This window comes from Entelurus aequoreus, linkage group LG18 (assembly GCF_033978785.1).
Source record: "Entelurus aequoreus isolate RoL-2023_Sb linkage group LG18, RoL_Eaeq_v1.1, whole genome shotgun sequence".
Classification (NCBI taxonomy): Eukaryota; Metazoa; Chordata; class Actinopteri; order Syngnathiformes; family Syngnathidae; genus Entelurus; species Entelurus aequoreus.
This window is the reverse complement of record NC_084748.1, coordinates 27900284-27920042: the sequence shown is the minus strand read 5'-3', so window position 1 is coordinate 27920042 and position 19759 is coordinate 27900284. Positions and strand designations below refer to the sequence as shown.

General features: G+C 36.5%; 3 protein-coding genes across 3 annotated transcripts in view; 2 read left to right on the top strand and 1 right to left on the bottom strand.

Moving 5' to 3' along the window:
• Positions 1 to 8281, top strand: part of baiap2l2b (BAR/IMD domain containing adaptor protein 2 like 2b) — a 36118-nt gene extending 27837 nt beyond the window's left edge. Inside the window, exons 16-17 of the mRNA XM_062026848.1 lie at positions 6618 to 6667; positions 8233 to 8281. The gene's annotated coding sequence lies outside the window, so the exon portion shown is untranslated. The remainder of the gene's footprint in view (positions 1 to 6617; positions 6668 to 8232) is intronic.
• pvalb7 (parvalbumin 7) overlaps positions 1 to 19759 on the bottom strand; it is a 52952-nt gene that overhangs the window by 4277 nt on the left and 28916 nt on the right. The gene's annotated exons all lie outside the window — the stretch shown is intronic.
• ncf4 (neutrophil cytosolic factor 4) overlaps positions 8315 to 19759 on the top strand; it is a 54070-nt gene continuing 42625 nt past the window's right edge. Inside the window, exons 1-3 of the mRNA XM_062026849.1 lie at positions 8315 to 8429; positions 11643 to 11727; positions 11795 to 11954. Coding sequence (XP_061882833.1) covers positions 8398 to 8429; positions 11643 to 11727; positions 11795 to 11954 — 277 coding nt within the window. The 5' untranslated portion in view covers positions 8315 to 8397. The remainder of the gene's footprint in view (positions 8430 to 11642; positions 11728 to 11794; positions 11955 to 19759) is intronic.

The following is a 19759-nucleotide window of genomic DNA, read 5'->3' as shown; positions in this document are numbered from 1 at the left end:
TAGCAAATGTATCCCATTTCCTTGTTCTCTGTTTGTAACAGAACAGTGAATAAATAAATAATTAATCAATCAATCAATCAATCAATGTTTATTTATATAGCCCTAAATCACAAGTGTCTCAAAGGGCTGTACAAGCCACAACGACATCCTCGGTACAGAGCCCACATACGGGCAAGGAAAACTCACCCCAGTGGGACGTCAATGTGAATGACTATGAGAAACCTTGGAGAGGACCGCATATGTGGGTAACCCTAATAAATAATATACCATAAGTAAGTAAACAAATATTAAATACATAATCATTATCTAAAAAAAAAAGGTTCAAGATGTTCATCATAATTGTTCTTCTTTGTACTTTATGAACACTTGTAGTTTAAACAGTCTCTTAAACTTAATCATATTAGTGCTTTGTTTGATTGATTTTCTTAATCCATTCCATAATTTAATTCCACATACGGATATGCTAAAGGTTTTAAGTGTTGTACGTGCATACAAATGTTTTAAATTAGATTTTCCTCTAAAGTTATATATATTTCTCCTCTTTTGTTGAGAAGAATTGTTATACATTCTTGGGTAGCAGTTTATAGTTTGCTGTGTACATAATTTTAGCTGTTTGCAAATGCATCAAGTCATTGAATTTCAATATTTTTGATTCAACAAATAAAGGGTTTGAATGTTCTCTATATCCAACATTATGTATTATTCTAATTGATACTATTTGTAACACCGTTAGTGAATGAAGCGCACATTTGTAGTTATTTTCCCATATTTCTACACAATAACTCAGATATAGTAACACTAGTGAGCAGTAAAGAATATGAAGAGATTTTAGGTCCAGAACATATTTTGCTTTATTCATTATTGATGTGTTTCTTGCTATTTTATGTTGTATATTTTATACATTAGATTTCTAGTTCATTTTATCACCCAACAATGTGTTTTCGTTTACCCTTTCAATGTCTTGTGTCTTGTGTTTGACTTTCCCCTCTACTGTTACTGAATAGCATTATTTTAATCTTTACTGATATTCAAATAATCTGTTTTTGGCAAAGGTTATGTTCTATTAGTCAGATTTCATGCCAAAAAAAAACATTTTTCACGGTCTATGAATGTTCTCATTCATCCAGGTCATTGTCATCTCAGGGCATTCAATCGATCGCAACTAGACTGTTTGGTTTGTTCTAGAAGACGTTTCGCCTCTCATCCGAGTAGGCTTCATCAGTTCATGCTCATAGACTTAGATTGGTTCTAGTCTTAGACTTAGATTGGTTAGATCTAGTCTATCGGCTGGTGCCAAAACCACAAATATTTATACTCAAACCAATCTGAGTCTAAGACTAGAACCAATCTAAGTCTATGAGCATGAACTGATGAAGCCTACTCGGATGAGAGGCGAAACGTCTTTCAAGACAAATTAAACCGTCTAGTTGCGATCGATTGAATGCCCTGACATTACATTTTTCACTGTTCTGGCCCACTTGCACTGGGGCCAAGTGGCGCAGTGACCCATCAAACACAGAAGATGGGACTTTGGGGTAAAACAACTTTGTACTTTAGCACTTTGTGATGTGTGTTACCGCCACCTACAGGACTGGAGAGTAACAATATTGCTAGACATAAGATTAGGCAGCCTTAGCAGAGGACATCTCTCTACTAGTTATATTGTGTTACCTAATTTAGAAAGATACTTTCCAGCAGGAAATTCGGGATCTTTGCAAATTCATTTATTTCACAATTGTAAAAAAATACTGATAATGACATTTCTATATTAGTTTACAAATACTTTAAATGATTTAGACAACTACATGACCCTGATGCAGATTTATGTCAACCACAAGCGGTAGAAAATGGTTGGATGGATATATGGTCTTTATTTTAATGTTTTGCTTTTCAACTTAGACTAGTGCCCCTCCTGGCACCCGAAATAATTTGCTGACACTTTGTAATGGTATTTAATGCCACCTTCAGGACAGTAGAGTTAAAATATGGGCTTCCGTTATTGCCATCTATTATTTTCGTAATCGAGTAATCTATCGTTTATTTTATTTTGATTAATTGAGTAATGGGATAAAACACAGTTTTTGTCTCAATGCATAGTTTAGGGAAAATACTTTAAATAACCATTTTTTTTGCTTGTTCTTTTTTTCCTGTTTGGAGGTTAATTGTGTGTTTAATACGAAAACTTTTTTTCGACACTGAATTTATGTAACTGAATTTTCTGTGTTTGCATTTTGTAAACGATCAAATGATGCTGACAATTTCATTGCAAAAATATTTCAGTGCTTTAAAAGTCAGTGTATAAAAAAAAAATATATATATATATATATATATATATATATATATATATATATATATATATATATATATATATATATATATATATATATATATATATATATATATATATATATATATATATATATATATATAATATTAAAAACAGAAATTGGTGTATAAAAATTCAGTGTATAAAAATCCAATGTAAAAAAAAATTCAGTGTAAAAAAATTCTGTAAAAATTAAAAATTTGCTGCTTTAAAAAGCAAAACTCACTTCCAGTAAAATAAAGCTGACGCATCAAGCCTGTCTCAGAACCAGCCAATGAGGTGTCAAGTTTGGAGTCACGTGACATGGGTCTTGCAAAACACCATAAAAAAAAGCAGTTATCTGGGCTAACTTGGCCATAATAGAACATAATAAACAGTTCAATGCACCCCAATTAAATGTTTTCAAACCATATATATTATTACAGTGGTTTAAATCTGCACTTTTTTATGTGACATAAAAGTTAGTATGTGTCATGATATGCGGTTAAACTGACTGATACACAATGTGACCAGCAGAAGGTGCTGGATAATGATGCTCGATGCAACAAAGTTCTGCAGAACAATGATATTATATCAAATAAGTGTCAGGTTTTTTTTATCCTTTTACTGTCATTTTTCACCGTGTTTGTTGCATCTTTGTTGCCCTTGCTCGATTATAAAAGAGGTCGATCAAGGAAGTGGTCTAGGAAGTAGAGGAGCAACGTTCATATATTCTCAATATTCAATGTTTTATTGTTCATAGTTAATATTGAAAATCCCACATTCTATATTTTTATTTACATTCTGGCTGTCATATAATTCAGTTAAAAAAAAGTATTCAGTTTTTGAGAAGGTCTTTTTAGTTTTTTTTACTGAAAAGACACGCAGAATGTACATGAAAATACCTAATGTGAGATTTACAATGTTAAATATGAACAATAAAACACTGAATATTAAGACTATATGAACATTGCGCCTCTACTGCAGACCACCTCTTTCATCAACATCTTTTATAAACCAGTAAGAGCAACAAAGCTGCAACAAACACGGCAAAACATAAACGCAAAGGGAAAAAAACCTCCACATATTTGATGTAATATCACACAAGAAAGTTCTGCAGAACAGTGAAATTACATCAAGCATCATTATACAGCACCATTTCTGGTCACATTGTGTATCACAGTCAGTTTGACTGCATACCATGACACGCACTAACTTGTATGTCACGTACAAAAGTGCAGATTTTAACCATTGGAATAAATACTATAGTTTGAAAACATTCAGCGGGCCGCGTTGAAATGTTGTATTATGCCCAGTTAGCCCTGTTATTGCTTTTTTTTAATGCTGTTTTGCAAGACCCGTGTCACGTGACTTCAAACTTGACACCTCATTGGCTTGTTCTGAGACAGGATTGATTGATTGATTGATTGAAACTTTTATTAGTAGATTGCACAGTTCAGTACATATTCCGTACAATTGACCATTAAATGGTAACACTTAATAAGTCCACGTAAATCAATTCATGGTAGGATCGATTGCTTTAGTCTTATTTTACTGGAAGTGAGTTTTGCATTTTGAAGCATTGAATTTTTCGACACTTTGATTTTTTTTACACTTAATTTTTATACACTGAATTTTAAAGCACTGATTTTTTTGTCAATGAAATTATTAGCATAGTTTAATGTCAAAATATTCAGTTACATAAATTCCATGTAAAAATAAAAGCTTTTGTAATAAAGCCACAAATTAACCTCCATAAAATTGCACTTATAATATTTGCAGTATAAAATTTTTTTTTTTTTTAAATAAAAAACTCTTCTGTTTGACGCCACCGCTCTCATGTGCGCTCTAGTAGAGGCCGTGCGGAAACTATGTCCGCATATTTTAAAGTTCCGGGCTGTCCATGCGGAGCAGATTTGATACATTTTCAATAGTTATACTTATTAGACGATTATTCCAAGTAACAGAATATCAATCAAAAGTTTTTTGTAATTGTTTTGATTGATTAATGGTTGCAGCCCTAGCTACGTTATCACCTACATATAAGGTCATGTTATTTAATATTGCGTTACATAAGTTGTGCCTTATTTTTACTAAAGTAATATTAACTAAAAATAAATTGCAAAAAGGTAGATGCCTTTTTCTAATTGCATTATATATCTTCAGGATGAGTAATATTCATCATGCAATTAATGTTTAATCTTGTCTGTACCAAAAACATTTTTTGCCGTAAAGAGAACTGTATTTGCGTACACAACTTAAATACTTAAGAATACACACTCATTATCAAATCAAGTGGGAGAAGGAAAAGCCCCCACCATTTTTTTCCAAATATGCACAATCGCCCATGCTGGTATATTTAGCGTGCATGCAAGTTAAGGCTTTGTATGTGAGGGCGTGCGTGGGCAAATGGTGAATTTTTAAAAAGGAATCCACCAAGTTATGTTGGCCTCTTCTTATGTAATGACACCGCACATCTGACAATTTTTTTTCTCTTAAACTGGGATTCAGCCAGTGATTTAATATTTTTCTAATCGAAAAATGTCGTATTATTTTATTCCAATAGTTCTTATAGAATGTTCTAAGGCAGCCAATGAACAATATGTTCATTGTCGTAGCTTGCAAAACTGTAATGCCGTATATTTGGTTGCAGGTTTAGAGCATCTGAGTTCTCTCTGTGAGTCTGTGACACACACAATGATGAAGCTCAGCAGGCAGTAGAAATCCCTTCTGTCCTTGACGATGAATGAATAGACGCTTGCAAACGTGTTACTGCTATTGACAGTGAGAGGCGTCTCAAGCTGTTAAGAATCAACTAGTTTTAATATGTGCTGTTTGTTTGTGTCAAATGTTTTCATTTCAATATCACACACAAGGTTATCCTTGGCTTTGCATCTTGTTTGTACGCTTCACACCTGACTCCACGCCAATAACTTGACTGTAAGCTGCTACTACAATGAAGGTTTTCTCTCACATATTGTACAGGTGCGAACTCAAAAGAGTATCCGGCTAAAGTTCATTCACGTTAGCAATTCCACTTCAAATGTGAAAGTCTTAACAATTTTATTATCAAGGCTTACATTTTTGAAAACTCTAAAATTTCAGAGATTTTAAATTTAAGGTTTTCATAAACTGTAAGCCATAATTATCTACATTATATCAAAAGAAGGCTTAAAATATTTTACAGTTGCATGTCATATATTAGTTTCACTTTGTAAATGTAATTGCTGGAATAAACAAACCTCTGCATGAAATTCAGTTTTATTTAAGTTTTACCTCTACACATGCATACAATAATGTTGTCGTCTGTTCCGATGCATGTATGACATTTATTTATGTGCTTTCTTCCACTTTAACATAAAACAAAAGGAGCTTTCAAGTGGCGTAGATTGTAGACCAGGGGTGTCAAACTGATTTCAGATCGGGGGCCACATGGAGAAAAATCTACTCCCAAGTGGGCCGGACTGGTAAAATCCCGGCACGATAACTTAAAAATAAAGACAACTTCAGATTGTTTTCTTTGTTTAAAAATAGAACAAGCACATTCTGAAAATGTACAAATCATAATGTTGTTGTTTTTCTTTTACACTTACATGTTGCGGTTAATAGTATTATATCTTTGTTTGTCATTATTTACACTTTCTGAATAAATTATGTGATAATGTTCATCAGTCAACTCATGGGTGTTAATTTTCAATTTATTAAGATAAAAAAATTATATCAAAATGAAATTACAGGATGTTATTTATGTAGTTTGCTCATTTTCCTTGACTTGTGCACTAACATCATGTGTTTTTTTGTTTTTTTTTACATATGTGCACGATACATAGAAACAAAGATTTGCAACATCTAGTGGACACATTTAGAACAACAGTTTCTTTCATTTAAACATTTCGGCTCATTTTTATACTTAGCAAACTCATCCCGCGGGCCGAATAAAACCTGTTTGCGGGCCTGATCCGTAGGTTTGACACCCCTGTTGTAGACCTTTTGGCCCTCCATTTTTTAAAACACACAAGCACGTATTAAAAACATTTTACATTGTTACTTTAAATAACTATAAAATTATTGAGTCAGACTTTTGAATTATGTTAAGTAATGAAGGATATTGATTACATAATCAAGAAGGAAATGTATAAATTGTCATTAAATCATATTTTTTTACACGTAAATACTGGGGATGTAAATCCTACAACAAATTCAATTCCAATTCTTGGAACGATGATTTGGTTCGGAAATTATTCTTGATTCAAACCAATTCTAATCGAATATTTTTGGTATAAAAATTGTAATAAATACTTTCTCAAAACAGGTTACAAAAGCAGGTCTTGGCCGCTGGCGTATGGCGTATACCCACAGCAAGTAAGTCCTGGTATGGCCTAAAAAACAGCTTTTAAAAAGCCCAACAATGTCTTCTTAAGGAAAATATACACTACCGTTCAAAAGTTTGGGGTCACATTGAAATGTCCTTATTTTTGAAGGAAAAGCACTGTACTTTTCAATGAAGATAACTTTAAACTAGTCTTAACTTGAAAGAAATACACTCTATACATTGCTAATGTGGTAAATGACTATTCTAGCTGCAAATGTCTGGTTTTTGGTGCAATAGCTACATAGGTGTATAGAGGCCCATTTCCAGCAACTATCACTCCAGTGTTCTAATGCTACAATGTATTTGCTCATTGGCTCAGAAGGCTAATTGATGATTAGAAAACCCTTGTGCAATCATGTTCACACATCTGAAAACAGTTTAGCTCGTTACAGAAGCTACAAAACTGACCTTCCTTTGAGCAGATTGAGTTTCTGGAGCATCACATTTGTGGGGTCAATTAAACGCTCAAAATGGCCAGAAAAAGACAACTTTCATCTGAAACTCGACAGTCTATTCTTGTTCTTAGAAATTAAGGCTATTCCACAAAATTCTTTGGGTGACCCCAAACTTTTGAACGGTAGTGTATATTTTTAAATATATATCTGTAAAAACAATTTAAAAATATATATATAAGTGGCTTTGGAATCGGAACAAATATGAATCGTGATTAGGAAATGGATGGATGGATAGATGGATTTGGATAAAAAAAAAAAAATTCAGCCCCTGTTATAGTTAATATACAGTAGGAAGCAGATTCATATGGCCCCATTTGTCGTGATTTACCTGACACATGAAACGTGACAAGATGACGGGTGCACAATCCACTTTGGCTGCCAGATGGCAGTAGAGTGTAACATTTTTAAAGTGTGTTTGGTGGCAATTCCGACTTTTACCACAGTGTCAGTTGCTACGTAGAGTGGGGCTTTCCATCATTTTCAGCAGACTGTATTGCGGAATAATTTCTCCCCACCTTCCTCTCACGCAAGATCCACCGAAGGCCAAGTTTCTTATAACTATACTACGATGTACTAGTGGTACAGCACCTGTGTTTAGGGGGAGCATGTCTCCTGCCCTGTGATGAGATGGCGACTTGTCCAGGGCGTACCCCGCCTACCGCCCGAATGCAGCTGAGATAGGCTCCAGCACCCTCCGCGACCCCGAAAAGGACAAGCGGTAGAAAATGGATGGATGGATGTCTCATGCTCTTTTTCAAAATGCCATTTTGGTCCAATTGTTCGCAATTTATTAAGATTTTTTTCAGGTTTTAATGAGTAGTCTTCTTTTACTCACCCGCTGCTGCGGCATTGTGACACATATGGCTCACTGTTGCCCCCTTTGGGGTGCTGGGTGTACTGCATACATGAGCAACCCTAGTTTGAATAGTTTCATCAAGCCTATTTGTGCGATGTTCGGATGACTAACCCTGATCTAATCCCTTCAAGCCAAACGTAATCATAAACCTGTATGTTTATCAGTGATATTGAGAGTAAATTATACGTTTACTTAATTTTACTGTAGTTGTAAATAATTATACTAGCATTATTGTTGTTTCCAGATTCTGTGTCTGAGCCTGTGTTCCACCCCCGAAATGGTTACGCACATGCATGCGGGACTTCCCCACTGTTGTGCTTGCGGAACATAATTTTTGGGTAACTCATGCTTCCTTATTTTTCTACACGGGTACTAACACTCTTTCTTGTCCTATTGTCTACCTTCAACTATGACTCTACCACAGCAACTACGTTCTGAGAGGTGAGTTTGTTCAAATCTACTCTTTAATTAAAGGGGAACTGTACTTTTTTATTTATTTTGCCTGTCGTTCACAATCATTATGAAAGACATGATGATGGAGGTTTTTTTTGTTGTTTTTTTTGCAAGCACTTTTCGTGTCTTTCTCGCTAGTTCCAGGTCCTAAATGGCAGTTAAAGTCTCCCAACTTGTGGGATTATATCCTCAGCCATCTACTTTTCATGTGAGAGGATTGATTTATTATCTACAATAAACTTACAGGGAGCAAGGAAGCGAGAAAACAGCAGACCACTCGATGATGTAAACATAAGGCCACACGCTCGTGATCACGTCAACGCTATAAATAGTTTGTCTGCATTCGCGCTTATAACAATATCACTAATACTTGTTAATATTCAAGTCACAAAATTGAAATGGAGTATAGTTGATGCTTCTTGAATGGTTGTTTATGGTGGCGTGGCTCGGTTGGTACAGCGGCCGTGCCAGCAACTGAGGGTTGCAGGTTCGATCCCCACTTCCGCCGTCCGAGTCACTACCGTTGTGTCCTTGGTCAAGACACTTTACCCACCTGCTCCCGGTACCACCCACACTGGTTTAAATGTAACTTAGATAATGGGTTTCACTATGTAAAGCACTTTGAGTCACTAGAGTATGCGGGTGCGGTGGCGCGTTCCTGTAATCCAAGCTACTGGGAGGCTGAGGTTGGAGGATCGTTTGAGTCATACCAAAGAGTATAAAAATGGGACCCATTACCTCCCTGCTTGGCACTCATCAAAGGTTGGAATTGGGGGTTAAATCACCAAAAATTATTCTCGGGCGCGGCCACCGCTGCTGGCCACTGCTCCCCTTACCTCCCAGGGGGTGAACATGGGGATGGGTCGAATGCAGAGGACAAATTTCACCACACCTTGTGTGTGCATGAGACAATCATTGGTACTTTAACTTTAACTTTAGAGAAAAGCGCTATATAATTCACTTCACACTTTATACAGGCGTAATACAGGACCTCCCATTGGCTCGGCTGTAAGCAGACTTTTATTTACGTTTATTTATTGGTTGATTGGCATCATTAAATGGTCCCTAGTTTGTGAATGTGCGTGTGAATGTTGTCTTTGTATCTGTGTTGGCCCTGCGATGAGGTGGCGACTTGTCCAGGGTGTACCCCGCCTTCCGCCCTAATGCAGCTGGGATAGGCTCCAGCACCCTCCGCAACCCCGAGAGGAATAAGCGGTAGAAAATGAATGAATGGATAATATTTAGAATTTATTAAAAAAAATAAAATCTATCCATCATCATGTCATCACATTATAATGATTGTGAGTGATAGGCAAAGTTCTAAAAAAAAAAAAAAGCGCAGTTCCCCTTTAAAAAGTGCCCTAAAAATACAGAAAAAAATGGTTTTAAAGTTAAAGTACCAATGATTGTCACACACACACACGAGGTGTGGCGAAATTATTGTCTGCATTTGACCTCGTTACTCTTGATCACTCCCTGGGAGGTGAGGTGAGCAGTGAGCAGCAGCGGTGGCCACGCCCGGGAATCATTTTTGGTGATTTAACCCCCAATTCCAACCCTTGATGCTGAGTGCCAAGCAGGGAAGTAATGGGTCCCATTTTTTGTAGTCTTTGGTATGACTCGGCCGGGGTTTGAACTCACAACCTATTGAAATTAATTACAATGAATTGGGTGGAATGCCAGTTCAGAGGCCAAAATCATCTTGTACTGAAAAATATATAATTGTGTTAGATGCGGTTGGTTTGTACTTATAAAAATGGCTAACTTGCAAAGAGTTAGCAGGCTATCGCCTAGATTTATATTTTCAAATGTGATAAAAATGGCTCAAATGCTTACAGTTAGCAGGCTAGCACCTATATACCTGTATACATTTTTACAAGTGATAAAAATGGCTAACACGGAAATAGTTAGCACGCTAGCATCTACGTTTATATTTTTACGGGTGATAAAAATGTCCCAAATGCTTACATTTAGCAGACTAGCACCGAAATGTACATTTTTACGAGTGATAAAAATGGCTAACATGCTTACACTTAACAGGCGATCACCTAGCTAGATAGTGCTAAGTACCGAAACTGCTACATCAGTTTCATAGTAATTTTTTATTATGCCATGTAAATTAACTGTACATTTCTATAAATTATTAAACTATCTAAAATGCTAACATTAGCAGGCTAGCACCTATTTATATTTTGATCAATGATAAAAATAGCTACAATGCTAACAGTTATCAGGCTAGCACCTAGATTTATATTCTTACAGATGATAAAATGACTAACATGCTAACAGTTACATTGCAGGCTAGCACCCTAGCAGAATAATGCTAAGTACCGAAAATGCTACAGCAGTTTTATAGTAACTTTATATCATGCTATATAGATTAACTGTATATTTTACAAATGATAAAAATGGCTAAAATGCTAACAGTAAGCATGAAAAAAGTTAGCATGCTAGCAAGATAGCACTAAGTGCCGAAAGTGCCAAAGCAGTTATATCTTAATCTAAGCATTTATACCAATGAAAATTGTTTAAATGCTAACATGTTAGCAGTTAGCATGCTAGCACCTACAATCATTACATTAAATAAATGTCCTAATTGGAAGAATAACCTAATTTTTACTCATTTTTGTTTCTCAAACTTTATACTACAAGCAGGGGCGCCGAAAAGGGGGGGTAAAGGAGACGGATTCTAGGGGCCCATGATGGAGGGGGGCCCAGAGAGGCCTCTAATGATGATGAAATTATAATACAGGGGGCCCTGTAAAGATTCTTTTCATGGGGCCCAAAATCCCTAGCGGCGCCCCTGACTACAAGTACTTCTTATACAGTATGTGTTAACAAGATTATCTACAATTTGAACTCACTGTCAGCAAATATTTGCTTGACACATTTGCAATTGTAGAAATATTCCATATGTATCTCTACCAGTAGCCTATAATTGTATTTTTTGTGGGTCCAATAAATGAAGCCCACCAGTGATACCCACACCACAGTTTTTACAAAATGATTTTTATTAGGTCTCGCTTTGCTTTGACATGTCACAAACATATGTTATTTTATCACAGATGGCACACCAAAGGTACTGTTGCAAAAATGTTTAATTACAAATGAATTTTGCGACATTTGAATTTTTGGGTTTTTCTTCTGGTGTCAAACTATTGTTTTGTGATGAAAAATGTGTGACAACTATTCTCCACGCAGTGACTTCGACCAGCTGCCTAATAACGTCCCAATTAGTGCTACCATTGCGGATGTCGAGGAGAAGAAGGGCTTCATTGACTATTTTGTAAGTTCTTCTTTTCAATAGTAAATGCTAACATTTGGCTGTAAAACTAAATGTCTTCTGTCAACAGAGGTTTGTTATTGAGGTGAAGACCAAAGGAGGCAGCAAGTATCTGATCTACCGGCGCTACCGAGAGTTCTTCAGCTTACACCAGATCCTTGAGTCCAGGTACTCACCGGAGGACCCTGACAGACCTTCACCCAATTCCTGCGTGCTCCCCACGCTTCCGGGTAAGCATCAAAAAGTTAGATGTTTTTGCATGAAGTTGCTCAGGAAGCAATTTGGCGTTTGATTGCGGGCTGCTGGAGACAAGACCCACCTGCTAGAAACGCCGGTGTGACGGTTGATTACACCATGGGAGCTCGAAGTACCGTTGAACATGTTTCATGATTGTTTAAACCGAGGATGATTCTGGCTCTGACTGGAGACGAGCTATTGCTGTAACGGAAACACCACATGTGGTAATTCCCCAGCATGTCTAAACCATGTTGTTCATGTAATAACTGATGGATGGTTTTGCTCGAAACCCAGACAACTTCCCTGACTTGGTGGCTTAATTCAAAACATTCTGTTTTGTTTCTATTGTGAAAGGTGGCGGTTATTTCAATTAAGCGGTATAGCTCGGTTGGTAGAGCGACCGTGCCAGCAACTTGAGGGCTCCAGGTTCGATCCCTGCTTCCGCCATCCTAGTCACTACCGTTGTGTCCTTGGGCAAGACACTTTACCCACCTGCTCCCAGTGCCACCCACACTGGTTTAAAAATGTAACTTAGATATTGGGTTTCACTATGTAAAGCGCTTTGAGTCACTAGAGAAAAGCGCTATATAAATATAATTCACTTCACTTCACTTCACTCAAAACTGGTAGGAGGAGCCATTGACCTCATGAGATCACTCGCTCCAAGGAAAGGGTGAGGGAGCATTTGCTAGTGCTAGCTTTCACCATGTTGTTTTCATGGAATTAGCTTCAACGTTGCCAGATCACATGAGAGAAACCACCACCCATCTCTATGGAAACAAGCCCGACAGGCATCCCACCACTTTTGTGTAAAACAGAGTCCGCTTAATGGAAAACATGAGGTAAATATATAAATATTTTAAGAAGAAACAGCAAAATGATACTAAGCACAAAATAAAAATGTTGAATAACCTTTTTAAAGGCCTACTGAAATGATTTTTTTTATTTAAACGGGGATAGCAGATCCATTCTATGTGTCATACTTGATCATTACGCGATATTGCCATATTTTTGCTGAAAGGATGCAACCCCGAAGGGAATAAGCGGTAGGAAATGGATGGATGGATGGATTTAGTAGAGAACAACGACGATAAAAATCGCAACTTTTGGTATCTGATAAAAAAAAGCCTTGCCCCTACCGAAAGTAGCGTGACGTAGTCAGTTGACAGGCTCCTCACATTTTCCTATTGTTTCCAATGCAGCTAGAGCGATTCAGACCGAGAAAGCGACCGATTACCCCATTAATTTGAGCGAGGATGAAAGATTCGTGGATGAGGAACGTTAGAGTGAAGGACTAGAATGCAGTGCAAGACATATCTTTTTTCGCTCTGACCGTAACTTAGGTACAAGCTGGCTCATTGGATTCCACACTCTCTCCTTTTTCTATTGTGGATCACAGATTTGTATTTTAAACCACCTCGGATACTATATCCTCTTGAAAATGAGAGTCGAGAACGCCAAATGGACATTCACAGTGACTTTTATCTCCACGACAATACATCGACGAAACACTTTAGCTACGGAGCTAACGTGATAGCATCGTGCTTAACTGCATATAGAAACAAAATAGATAAATCCCTGACTGGAAGGATAGACAGAAGATCAACAATACTATTAAACCAGGGACATGTAAATACACGGTTAATGCTTTCCAGCCTGGCGAAGCTTAAAAATGCTGTTGCTAATGACGCCATTGAAGCTAAATTAGCTACGGAGCTAACGTGATAGCCTCGGGCTCAAATGCAGATAGAAACAAAATACATAAACCCCTGACTGGAAGGATAGACAGAAAATCAACAATACTATTAAACCATGAACATGTAAATACACGGTTAATGCTTTCCCGCTTGGCGAAGCTTAAAAATGCTGTTGCTAATGACACCATTGAAGCTAACTTAGTAACGGGACCTCACAGAGCTATGATAAAAACATTAGCGCTCCACCTACGCCAGCCAGCCCTCATCTGCTCATCAACACCCCTGCTCACCTGTGTTCCAGCGATCGACGGAAGGATGAAGGACTTCACCACGATCATCCGTGCGGTCGGTGGCTAGCGTCGGCTAGCGCGTCTGCTATCCGAGTCAAAGTCTTCCTGGTTGTGTTGCTGTAGTCCGCCGCTAATACACCGATCCCACCTACAACTTTCTTCTTTGCAGTCTCCATTGTTCATTAAACAAATTGCAAAAGATTCACCAACACAGATGTCCAGAATACTGTGGAATTATGAGATGAAAACAGAGCTATTTTGTATTGTTTTCAATGGGGTACCGATACTTCTGTTTCACCGGTTACGTCACGCGCATACGTCATCATCCAAAGACGTTTTCAACCGGAAGTTTAGCGGGAAATTTAAAATTGCACTTTATAAGTTAACCCGGCCGTATCGGCATGTGTTGCAATGTTAAGATTTCATCATTGATATATAAACTATCAGACTGCGTGGTCGGTAGTAGTGGGTTTCAGTAGGCCTTTAAGTACCGTATTTTCCCAAACAATAGGGCGCACCGGATTATAAGGAGCACCGCCAATGAATGATCTATATTTAATCTTTACATATATAAGGCGCACTGGATTATAGGGCGCATTAAAGGAGTTATATTAATATCATTTTTTTCTAAATTGAAAACACTTCCTTGTGGTCTACATAACATGTAATTGTGGTTCTTTAGTCAAAATGTTGCATAGATTATGTTTTTCAGATCATCTTCAAGCCGCTTTCTGACAGTCGCTTCCGGATGCGCCGTTTTGTGAGCGGTCTTATTTACGTGGCTCACCTTTGGCAGCGTCTTCTCTCCGTTATCTTTGTTGTAGCGGTGTAGAGTGCAAGGACGGGAGTGGAAGAATTGTCAAAAGATGGAGCTCACTGTTTTAATGACATTCAGACTTTACTTAAATCAATAACGGAGCAACATCTCCTCATCCAGAAACAACACCCGTGTCCCGTGAAAAAACGTCCGACCGGAACCTATAATAACTAAAGTTCCTTGGTTGAATAATATAAACTCACTACACCGGTATGTTTTAGCGCTTTCATGGCGAGTTTACTGACAGATATAAGTAAGAACTTTATACTAATTTATATTAGAAATGGCAACAGCGGAGACAACAAGACGATAGAGAAAATGAAGAAGCTTATCGACAACGGTGTTGCACGGACTACAAAGGCGGACACACGCAATTTTTCAGGATTTATGCAGATCCCAAATACAGATCAGCAGGTACCAGAAGGCAAGAAATGTTGCTTTTGCATAATATTGTGAAACAAAACACCAGATAATATGTCTTACCTTATACACACACCATAATAATACTCGTATGTTGAAGCACATCAAACGGTGCAGCCTACGTTTATCTCTTATGTTTGACTGCCATCTACTGGTCACACTTATCATTACACCATGTACCAAATAAAATTGCTTTGAGGTGGGTAAGCTTAACCAAACTTATTCTTTACATTAGGTGCACCGGGTTATAAGGCGCACTGTCGAGTTTTGAGGAAAAAAAAAAGATTTTAAGTCTGCCTTATAGTCCGCAAAATACGATAAATAACTTGGTCAAAAGAAAAGAGTGCATTTTGCATATTGTACACATATAATGACACCCTCAAAAATAGACAAATTCTTCTCAAAAGAGTTCATAAGTAGACTGCCAAAAATATCCGCACAATTTACGGTAAAACACAGGTCGCTGTAGTTGCCAGGAATTCCTTGTAAAAAATACAGTCACGATGTATAGGACATTACGGTATTGTTGATGTTGAATCCGTTAATTTTACAGTTAACTGTTTTTGCTTACGGTAAATTACTATGAAAAAAACTGATATATTGTTAGCCTGTTTTCAAAAAACCTATAGACAGCTATAAAATACTGTATATAAAAACCTATAAAATACTGGTAGCTGTGGTTTCCAGAAATTCACCGTAAATCAAGTTGCTGCCAAGTTTAGTGTTGCCAGTCAACCTATCCCCACGTGCATGTGTTTGGAGGTGGGAGGAGGCCGGAGTACTCGAAGAGAACCTACACAGTCCTGGGGAGAACATACAAACTCCACACAGAAAGACCACCACCCCGGGAATCGAGACCAAAACTTTCTCACTGTCAGCCACGAGCGTTAACCACCACCCACCATGCTGCCCAGTCACCAATACTAGTATCTGCAAAAAACCTGTGTTTCTGATACATGTGAGCGGTACGTGAGGATTTCGACTTGAAAGTATTTGTACAACCTTTCACAGGACAACTTCCGCAATGTTTCTCTTCAAGTGAGCTATCAAAAATAAGCCTTAAATGCCCGGTATCTGCTAAATAGCTGCTTGCAACCAGTTCCAACACATTTCGACGCAATTTACAATGAAACACAGAGACATAACACCTCAGTGTCTGAAACCACTTGCCACAAAAATACAAGAAAACATGTTGTTAACCAAAAGGTAACTAAGCTACTGCGTTAACACAAACCTCTAAAACAATTAAAATATGCTGTAAATTGAAATGTACAATCTACTAAATCTTTAATTTATGTATAATTCTGGAAATTGCTTGTGACATTACAGTATTTTGTATTGTACAATTTTTCCTTATTTGCACAGTAAAGTCATGTGTTTTCTGCGTATTACAACCATAATAATTTAGGTTATCTACTGTTTCTTGGGTTGCAGGAATCCACTGCATTCACTACTGAGATTAACTATTTTTAATTCCACTGTGTTTTACTGTTGCTGTTTAACAATTACTTGCCGTAGTTTTTACAGCCATTTTTCTTTACAGTGTATATCTTTATAGTACCAAAAATGTAGTAGGTGATACGAAGTACACATTTGTACCCCACAGAGTACCTGTAGCCCTACAAATGTGTTTAGCTCATTGACAATACCTATTGTTTAGTAGTATTTTAAATAGGGCATACTCATAGTACTATAAATATTGTTCAGGAATATAGAGCCATAACTGATAATACTATTGATAACAATGATAATACATTTGTCTGCTATTAGCATCTTTGATTATTGATGTGATTGATGTGGGATCTGAGCCGAGGATGTCGTTGTGGCTTCTGCAGCCCTTTGAGACACTCGTGATTAAGGGCTATATAAATACACTTTGATTAATTGATTGATTGATTATTGCCATCATCTCTATTCTATTAACTTGTATTCATCATTCATAACATGATCTTCTTTGATTGTTGATTATAGCCTTCAAGATTTTAATTATTGTTGTGTATTGAGCATTTGTGTCTCTTTAATTATGGTTTTAGGCGCATGTTTACATAACCCTTGCACTATCAGCTATTTAAGAGGTTCCTACTGTATGAAGCACTTTAGGCTGTATAACGTTAGAGTTAAAACGATAGTACTTTAACTGGTGCAAATTAATAAGTTACACAAATGGACCTGGACTGTAAAAAAGTGTCTAGCAAAAGGTGTAGTCTATATTATATGTTTCAATTAGGCAGCAAACACAGTCAACAAAAACAATTAACTCTTTGCATCACATGATGAATTCATGCAGAGGGTTTTGTAGGTTGTCATTTATTGTTTGTTGCCGTACATCCAATAAGTTAACCAAGATGATCAACAGCACGGATTGATGTGTGACAAGTTATGTACTTTAAATGAATTTAGCTCATTAACTTGTATCGTTGGGCTTTTTGGTATTAGCTTGATGATGTATTACTTTAGTGCTCTTTAGTTCTCTTTCTTTTTTTTTCTTTGTTTCTCCCATTAAACTATATATACTGTATACTACATACATACATACATACAGTATATATATATATATATATATATATATATATATATATATATATATATATATATATATATATATATATATATATATATATATATATATATATATATATATATATATATATATATATATATATATATATATATATACACACATACATACATATACGTATATATACACTACCGTTAAAATGTTTGGGGTCACATTGAAATGTCCTTATTTTTCAATGAAGATAACTTTAAACTAGTCTTAACTTTAAAGAAGTACACTCTATACATTGCTAATGTGGTAAATGACTATTCTAGCTGCAAATGTCTGATTTTTGGTGCAATATCTACATAGGTGTATAGAGGCCCATTTCCAGCAACTATCACTCCAGTGTTCTAATGGTACAATGTGTTTGCTCATTGGCTCAGAAGGCTAATTGATGATTAGAAAACCCTTGTGCAATCATGTTCACACATCTGAAAACAGTTTAGCTCGTTACAGAAGCTACAAAACTGACCTTCCTTTGAGCAGATTGAGTTTTTGGAGCATCACATTTGTGGGGTCAATTAAACGCTCAAAATGGCCAGAAAAACAGAACTTTCATCTGAAACGCGACAGTCTATTCTTGTTCTTAGAAATGAAGGATATTCCACAAAATTGTTTGGGTGACCCCAAACTTTTGAACGGTAGTGTATATATACATATATATACATATACACGTGTATATATATATATATATATATGCATATATATATATATATATATATATATATATATATATATATATATATATGTATGTATGTATGTATGTATGTATGTATGTATGTATATATATATATACAATTATTTCATGTTTACCTCACAAACTAAAAAAACAAAACCTTTATAACATGCAATTTCATTTGTGTTAGTATAAAATGTAAAAAGTTTGGCAACCCGCGACTTACGAAATTTGTAAGCGACTGTAGAAAAAAAACTAGCCCTTTAGAAAAAAAACAAGCCCAAATTCGCTTTTAATAAGCGGTCTTGGCAACACTGATTAGCCTGATAATTTTGGCGGAAGATGACGTAATTGACTTCCTAAAGGTCGTTATTTTGCTTTGATTTTCATCTACTTTACAATAATATCAACATGAGTTAAGTCTTCTAGCTTTAGCATCCCTTCTAAGATCAGTGGTATTAGTGAAGCTGGTGACTAATTACAATCCGTAAATGCTCCGATTAACACCTCTCCATTTAATTGCTAAGCCTCCTATCGAGGCTCTTTCATACACAATGATTTGAATATTATAAGGTGTTGCAGTTCAAACATGATTATAACGCTATTTTAAACATTGCTGGTGGTTTATTCACCACCGTGGGTTTATATGCAACATGACTCATTTTCATTATCTCAGCCCACAATTGCGTGTACATATTGATTTTTGCTTCCCCGTATTAAAAAAAACAGCTTTTGGGATTTTCCACATTTTATGCATTTTCTTTTTTGAGTGGATTCTATCTACTCAAATCGTGGAGCTCCTGTTCTCTGACATTGACTATATTAGCATGTCATTAGCATTTCCTCTTGCTGAACGAATACGAGAAAGTTCCATGCAAACTTTTGATTTAGCATTTGCCACGCTGGAATGTGCCGGATAATGTTGGAGCTGATGGGTTTAATTGCGGCACCAGTGCTCATCAAAATGGAGAGGGAAGCAACTGGAGACAGAATTGGAGCCTGCAAGGGAATAAAAGACATGCGGGAGCACACTGTAAATCAAGTCGTTTTCTTGAATAACATCATATAATATTATCATATCTTTTCATGTGCTAATGCATTAATACAATGTGTGGAGCAAGGGGACAATTTGATTAAATTAACATGAGTGAATATTTTGTTTATGAGTTAGTTATTGGTTTGGAGTAAACGAGAGCAAGAGGAATAATAATTGAGAGTTGTGCCAAGGGTCATTGGGACTCTGCTAAATTGGATTTCACAGCTGCGTTATATGGCTTCAAATTGTGGACTCATTTTGAGAGCGACGCCTCATTCTTTCTGGACACTGAAAAGAATGGT